Source organism: Merops nubicus, unplaced genomic scaffold, assembly GCF_000691845.1.
Source record: "Merops nubicus isolate BGI_N331 unplaced genomic scaffold, ASM69184v1 scaffold12935, whole genome shotgun sequence".
Lineage (NCBI taxonomy): Eukaryota > Metazoa > Chordata > Aves > Coraciiformes > Meropidae > Merops > Merops nubicus.
The window spans coordinates 5962-13859 of record NW_008611654.1 but is presented as its reverse complement, the minus strand read 5'-3'; the positions used below and the strand labels follow the sequence as shown (position 1 = coordinate 13859).

Sequence of the window (7898 nt, the reverse complement as noted above, 5' to 3'; positions counted from 1 at the left end):
CTGCTGTGCATGCTGTGAGACTGGGATGAGTGGTATGAGGGTCTGTCTGGAGCCCTGGGCCCTGAAAGGGAGCTTCCAAAATGCAGGTGGTGGGGTTTTGGGAGCTTCCAAGGGGCAGGTGGTGGGGTTCTGGGAGCTTCCAAAGGGCAGGTGGTGGGGTTGTTGGTCGGGCTGGGGTGTGCTGGGAGCATCAGCCGACCAGCAAGGTGCAGGCAGTGGTGTGCCCCGTTGTGGTGAGTGTCTCTGCCCATGGGGGGAGGAATGAATTGTGTCGTCTCTCCTGCCCTATAAATATGCCTCTCCCTAAATAGTCTGGCTGTCAGCTCCGTGGCAGCCGACTGGCTGTACCCAGGTCCTAAAATATTCGGGCTGTTTTAGGAGGCGAGGGGGGCGGGGAGGGAATGCAGCAGTTTGCAGGGTGCTGCTGTTACTCTGCGGGGCTGGCACTGAGCATCCTGGGGCTTCGGAGTCCCTCTGTCTGGCTGTCCCTGCCTGGGAGGCTCTGGTAACCTGCTTTCAGGGTGTATCTTGGTGCCAGCTGTACCCTGGCCAGGCGTGCTCAACACCCATTGTGTGCTGGTACAGCGTGCTGCTCTGCCGACGAGGCCGCCGCTGGCAAGACCCCCTTTCTGACAATCCTGGCTTTGTGCTGCCTCTCTGCAGGGATGAGGAGCCCTGGAGCTGTGCCCCACGCTTAACCCTTTCAGGGTGGTGTGTTTGGCCCTAGGTTGAGTGCCAGGGATAGCATTTGCTGCTGGGTAGTGCCTGTAGCAGAAGGGTGAGATGAGCATTGCGGGCATGGGCTGGGCATGTGCCCTCCTGCCTTCCTCTCCATATTCCAGTGCCTCCAAGAGGGGCTGGGCCATGTCCTGACCCAAAATGGGCAGCCCTTGGTGGGGGATGTGGTGTAGTTCTGCTTCCAGACTCAGCCAAAGTGCAGCTGGAGCTTGCTGGGGGCAAAAGAAACCCCAGTGCCAAGTGCCTACCTGGTGCCCTATGCTTTGCTGCTTTATCTGATCCAAGGCACTGCCTCTCAAGCTGCCTTACTCCAGAGGAATGGCTCCACACCCTTTCTCCCAAACTCAAAGGGAAAGCAAACTGACAATTAAATATTCTACTGTGAGGTCCTGAAAGTGTCTCAGAGCTGGGCTGGGTAGTGCTGTGAACATGTATCTTAATCAACTGATGCCTTGCTTTGTTGTGATGAACCTCCTGCCTTTCCTCCTCCTGACATCTCAGGTCTGTGACCTGTTTTTGGCTCTGATGGATGCTTCTTTCCTAGTTTTGCAGAAAGCTGTCTGGCCTGCTGGGCTGGTGGGTTTGCTGGGTGCAGAGCATGTGGGCAGATTGGTAGGAGGGGCTGCATGCCAGCCTGGTGGTAACTTCCTTGTCATTTGCTGGGCCTGGGACCCTTGGAAACAAAGAAGCACAGAGAGTAAAAAGATGTCTGTGGAGGTGGTGGGACTCTGGCAGGCTGTGGAGGCCACTGGGGTTTGGGAGGAAAGCACCCTGTGCTTGGAAGGCAGGGGCAGAGCTCCTGGCTGCAGCCCACGCCCGTGAGCGGCTCAGGGCTGCGGCTTTGTTCGTGCCTTCCTCTGGGCTGTGAGGTTTCTCAGCTGGAAAGGGCTTTCTTCCAGGGTAACCACAGCTCTGCAGGTCTCCATCCGGGATGGCTGCAGCTCTCGTTTCTTTGGAAGAGAGCTAACAGTCCATGACAGATGATGGATGGGGGGTTTGACTGGCTCCTGCCTCCGGGGAAGCCTCAGCGCAGCGCCTAGGGCTTCCTTTCTCCAGAGGTGAAAGGATTTAACTCTGGAGTTGAGATGGTGGTGAGGGGGCAGTGGCAGGCTGGGCCTCTCCACTGATCCCAGCTTGGCACGTCCTCCCATACGAGCTCCCAACTCTGTGCTGGACCCCAGTGGCAGGACCAGGATGAGGGAGGGCTGCTGAAGGGCTGCCTGGTGGCAGAGTGCTCACACCTCCAGCCTTTGGACTTGGAAATGCAGTGATGGGTGTGAGGGGTGGCTGGGTTGGCCAGATGCTTCCCTCACCCCACAGCAGAAGGAATTGGTGCATGGTTCCAGGCTGAAGGATGTCAGGTCATCACCTCCCCATCCCTACAGCACTCTGCTCCTTGCACGGGTGCTCTCTCCCCCTGTGAAGAGTCCTTGCAGTCCTTGGTGCTCCCCTGGGGGTGGTCCTGCTCCAGCCCTGCTCCTGCAGCTGGGCACTACTTTCCTCTGCCAGACTGGCCCCGTGGTGCAGTCTGTGGCACCAGCAAGGGTTGCTGTGCTCCCCCAGGGCTGCCTTCTGCTCTGCCCTGGGACACTGAATAAACAGCTGCCCTCAAGCATGGTGCTTGGGGAGAACAAAACCATGCTGGAGAGGAAAGATCTTAACAGCTAGCAGGGGTGTGATAGCTGCTCTCTGCTGGGAGGTTCTGCTTGGCCTCTGCTCTGTTTCTCCTCAAAACAGGCAGGACCCCTGGCAGCAGCTGGCTCTCACGTGCCTTTGGCTCACTGTGCTGGTGCATGGTGAGCTGTGTGCAGATAACCTTTGTGCTGGACATGCAAGTGGGTGAGATGGAAATCCCACTGAGATAAACTGAGTTCCTCTCTGTGCTCATTCTGTGTGGGTGGTTTGGTCTGAGCTCCTCTGAGCAGTTGTCTGAGACAGCTCTGAAAGCTTCCAGCTACTTCCCTGAGCTTAATATATCTCAGCACTGGCTGTGTTGTGCAGCTTCCTCTCTCCCCTGAGCTTTGAACCACCCCGTGACTTGATCCATTTGCACGGTTCCTCTTCTGGGAAAAAGGCTCTGGGGATGATGAGGGTTGACTTCCTCCCCTTTCCACCCTGCAGGTATGACTCAGGACGGGATGGGTACATCGACCTGATGGAGCTGAAGCTGATGATGGAGAAGCTGGGAGCCCCACAGACCCATCTGGGGCTGAAGAACATGATCAAGGAGGTGGATGAAGACTTTGATGGGAAGCTCAGCTTCCGTGAGGTGAGGGTGGCTGCAGGAGCAGACAGGGATGTGGCTGTGGGGCAGAGGGGGGAGGCAGCCAGGCCTTGCATTCTGGCTGTAGGCAGCCCTGTCCCCTCTCTTTCTCCAGCTGTAGGGTGCAGTGGAGAAGCACATGAGTTTCCCCATGCCACAGGGAGCTCAAGGTGTGAAGCACTGTCAACATCCATCTCTGTGGGGCAGTAATAGTACCTGATGTCAAAGCTTTCTAACCTCCCTGCTGGCTTTGGGAGCCTGTTTGGGCCCTGCTGTAGCTGCAGGTGGCACATCCCTTCAGTCACCAAGTCCCTTTGCTAGGCTCCCATGGTAGAGTGGCTCAGGCCTCATTTCAGGTGTAGGGTGAGGGCTCTGCTCAGAGCAGCTGGTCTCTTGGGGTGCAGGAGACTTCCAGATTATATCAGGTCCCTCTCTGCATCACACAGTGACTGTCCAGAGCAAGCTTCACGGGGTGCTCACCTCCCTGCAGCAAGGAGCAAAGGTGGCCATGCAGCAGTTGGGTGCTGCACGCTGGCTCAGCAGGGACACACCATGACCAGGTCTGTCTGTCACCACTGCACTGGGGCTGCTGGCAGCAGTGTGGGCTGGCCAGGAGCTGCTGCTGGGTGCAGGGGAAGAGGGGATTTGAGCAGCTTTGAGTGCACTCCAGGGTACCCAACTCATCTCAGCAGGCAGGGAGAGCCCAGCTACCAAAACCTTCTGTTGTCTTCTCCTCCTGCCAGGCTCTGATTGCTGTCCCAGTCTGAGTAAGTCACATGGTGGCTTTCTGAATTAGCCCCCAGCCCCTTGGGCAGCAGGAGGGCCAGTGTCACTTGTCCTGTGTGGGCTGAGGGCTGTGCTGCTGTCCTGCTTCCTCCCACCCCAGGGGTTGGCTTCCATGGGCCCCGAGCTGCTGGTTCCCTCAGTTCTGCAGGGCCTGTGGTTTCACTCTCCAGGGTGGGGGTTTGGTTGTGGAGATGAGATGCAGAACTCTCCACAGCTCAGGATGTGGAGTTCTTCACTTCAGAAGTGCCAAGACCTTTGGCAGTGCCTGGGAGGGATCAGCTGGGCTGTGAGGGGTGACTGGTAGCTCATATTGTAGCTGCACCATCTCTCCATGTTACACATCACACCATCTCCCCCTGCTCTCACCCCCAAGGGGTTTGTTGTGCTGCTTTTGCTGCCAGAGGGCAGCAGTAGAAGATGGAGGCTGAAGACCGTTGCTGTGGGGGGCCCAGCCCTTAGAGGGGAAAAGACATGACTCTGGAGAGTGAGCCTTGCTTGTTGGCACCAGCAAAGCCCTCAGCTGGCTGCTCCTCTGTGGAGAGAAGGAGACATGCCTGGCCAGAGGTGAACTGGGGGTAGCCAGGAATCCAGCAGAGCAGGAATTGCACCATGCCCTTGGCCCAGGTCACGCCGCGATTGCCAGATGGGCCCGAGGAGCCTCTGCCTCTCTCTGCATGCCTCCTGGGCCACCCCTCGCCCTGGGTGAAGAGCTGGGGACGGCCCCTGGGCCTGCTGCAGCAGCTCTCTCCTGCCAAGGAGAAGTGCCCTTATCCTCAAGGCTCTGGGTGGTGCTGTGTTGTCCTGACAGCAGTGGCACGGCAGGAGCAGCAGGACAACTCCCCTTCTGCTGCTGCCCGTTTGGAGCACGGCCACACATCAGCCAGCACGAGCTGCCTGTGCTGCCAGCCCTTGGCACGGGGCACCTGGCAGCTGGTGCTGTTGTAGCCTCTCACCAGATGCAAAACAAGGGTCAAGCAAACAAGCTGGAGTGGCACAGGGGCTGGAGTGAGGGCGCATCGCTGGCGGAGCTCTGGGGACAAATTACAGGGAGCCTTGGCACGTGCCCAGAGCTTCCTGTGGTAGAGAGGAGCAGGATGCTTCTGGCTCTGTGGCAGATGTGCCATGCCCAGCTGCTGTGTCCAGGCAGAGGACTGGCAGGGAGGCAGGTTAAACAGTGGGTGAGGAGCCCTGAGCCAGCCCATAGCCCTGCCCCACTCTGTTTCCCTGCCAACAAGCAAGGCCGTGGAGGGTGACCAAGCTGACCTGGGGCACTCTGACAACAGAAGGAGAAACCTTGGTTTCAGTGAGTGTCCCAACTCAGCAGGGTGCTGCCTCGAGCACTGGAGGGCTCCTGTCTGCACCCAGAGAATGAGGCCTGAAATACCTGCCTGGAGACGTGCTTCTTGTGGCCTGGAAGGAGAATTGGCAAGACCCTCTTTCACTTGCAGCAGGTCACCTTTTGCCCAGTACTGTCACATCCACCCATCCCAGGGAAGCTGTTGCTTGGAAAGCAGGTTTGTACAGCTCTGACTTGCTGCTGACAAACCACTGGCCCCGTTAGGAAATCTACCTCCTACCATTGACCTTTGAGTGTCCCTCAATCCATCAACAATTAACTGCACAAGTCTCCTTCTGGCTCAAACAAAGAAATTCAGGCTTAGAAACTCTAGGTGTAGTGGGGGTGGGTGCAACCACGACTAGTTCTGTCATTACCACAGGAAACCAGAGATAATTGCTCTAATAGCAATGTCTAATTGTAGTTGCTATCTGGAACCCACAAAAATCCAACCACTGTCCCCCACGCCTGCACCAGCTGAAAGGTTGCCCTGTGTCATGTGTTTGCTAGCAGGGCTGGTGCAAACCACAGCCTTGGGTGGCATTGCTTCCTGCCAGGCACTTGCAAGGCTGCTGCTGGTCAGTCCTGCACCTTCCCTCACATCCCTGAGGGTGTCCCCAGCACTGGGGGGAGGTCTTGCCTCGTGAAGGATGTGAGGGGAGATAAATTTCATACCTCTTAGGAGGTCAATGAGGTGGAAAGTGTGTGTCATGTTGTTCTGGGAGCTCAGCTTTTGGAGCTCAGTGTTACTTTTGCTTCCCTGAGGCTCAGCTGCACTGGTGTGTGCTGGAGAGGGGGCTGACTGCAGATTGCTCTGCTCTCTGGCTAGTAAGGGCTGGTGCCTCAAGGGCAAATAACCCAGGTGAGCTGCAGGCAGGGTGCTGACTGAGGAAGCCTTGCTCCTGAGCTCCTGTGGAAACCAGCCTGGTGCCTCGTGTAGTGCTGGATCTTGTGTCCTTGGGGCTGCCTCAATGCTGTGTCTGCCTCAATGCTGTGTCTGCCTCAACCCATGGCTCAGTCCCTGGTTTCCTCTGGCTCAGCCCACCCTTCCTGCCCATGGCTGCCCATGTTCCACTGGAGGATTGCTGCCTATCCCCTAGTTTCAGGATGATTCATGCACACTTGTACTCATGACTGGGTGTTTCCAGCCCTTCCCCGGGTGACAGCTGTACCAGACCTGAGGACTGAGCTGTTCCAATGGCAGGAAGTGGGACTCTGGGGTGGAGCAGAAGCTGTGAGGGGGAGCTGTGACTAATGCCAGCCTGGCTGCCAGCCCTCTGTGTCCCTGGCACGGCAGTGGAGGAGGAGAGGAACAAGCCTGAGCCCAGCAGATCTGAGCAGAGGGAGGGGATGTCTTAGGGAGGATTTGGTTTCTTCCTGAGCAGGATGTTCTGCCCATTCAGCAGAGCATCATTTAATTTCTTACATGTGTTTGGAGGGGGAGGAGTTCCCTCCCCAAGGCCAGCCTGGGTCCTGGCTGCTCTGGGCCGAGCACTCCCGGGTTCTGAGGCTGCTGCATGAAGCAATGCCTGGTGGCCCTGCCTTTGGGAGGGGGCAGCCAGCACTGCTGTCATCCCCACACCCTTCCCCAGGGGAGGCCCTACCAAACTCTTGCACCTCCAAGAGCTCTGCGAGCAGCCAGAAGCTGGGGAGTGCTTCAGGAGCTGGCTGGGGGGACACACCGGGACTCTGCTGCCCTCCTCCGGGACAGCTCGAGCTTTCTGCAGGAAGAAGGGAAGTCCCAAGCCCAGCAGTCTGAGGAGCACAACACTAGAGATGTTTGTTCCTGTGCAGATGGATTCCAAGGCCAGCCTCAGTGGTGTTTGCAGTCCTGTGCCCTGGACTGAAGTGGTGCAGCTCAGTTGCTTGTCCTGCTTTTGCACCCGAGTGACTTGTCCCCATCTCTGTCCTTTCTGTGCTGTTCCAAGTTGTTGAGACACCTCCTGGGGTGGCCAAGAATAGCAGGCAGTCACAGGGCCTCAAACTATGCCAACAGCACTCACATCTTAACCTGGAGCTGGGTTAGCAGGTGGGGCAGAGGTCTTGATTTCTAAGCAGGGAGGTTTTACTCCTTCTCTAAAAGAATAAAGTTGTGCTTTCCTGGAGTGTAATACAGCTCCTTGTCTGCAGCTCCTTGTCAATAAGTGCTCTGCTGTAGTGACTCTGCAGCTGTTAAATGTCTATTGTCCAGTGCAGGACAAAATGCTCCAAAAGGAGTTGTTCTGTGGAGACTTGTTCAAGCCACTCTATCACAAGGGCTGCCACACACTTGGGCTGCTGGTGTCTCTAACAGGAGAGTACTGGCACTGGGGTTCAGGGAGTCTGGGGTTCAGGTGAGAGCCAGGGCCACCCTTGCCCTGCTGTCCTTGTCATGGGATGTGATCTGAGCCCCCAGAACCCAGAGGAAGCTGGTGGGGGGGTTGTGAATACACCGTTAGCTTGTGGGGACATGAAAGGGTGTATCTGACCACACCACATGGTTATAACAGGCAGGTTGCCTGCTTGCTCTGGCCATGCAGCAGCCCAGGCTGGGTAGGAGCTGTTTCCCCAGAAAACCCTCTCTTCCTATGGGAACCCTTCCCTTTTCAGTCTGACAGGGCTGTGTACCAGAGCCAGGGCACCAGAGCACAAGTTCCATGCTGCCACTTGGTTTCTTTAGACCTGATTTCCTTTGCTCAGGAATGTGAATTCCAGCCCCTCCAGGTGAATGTGCCATTTGCATTTTCAGTTCTTTGAGTCTCAGCGATGATTCTATGATAACTTGTGTGTTTCCTC

At 56.9% G+C, this 7898-nt stretch overlaps 1 protein-coding gene across 1 annotated transcript in view; it reads left to right on the top strand.

Moving 5' to 3' along the window:
* Positions 1-2859: 2859 nt before the first annotated feature.
* LOC103773903 (EF-hand domain-containing protein D1) overlaps positions 2860-7898 on the top strand; it is a gene marked incomplete at its 5' end in the record, with an annotated part of 6470 nt that continues 1431 nt past the window's right edge. Inside the window, one exon of the mRNA XM_008941285.1 lies at positions 2860-3007. Within this exon, the coding sequence (XP_008939533.1) occupies positions 2860-3007 (148 nt within the window). The remainder of the gene's footprint in view (positions 3008-7898) is intronic.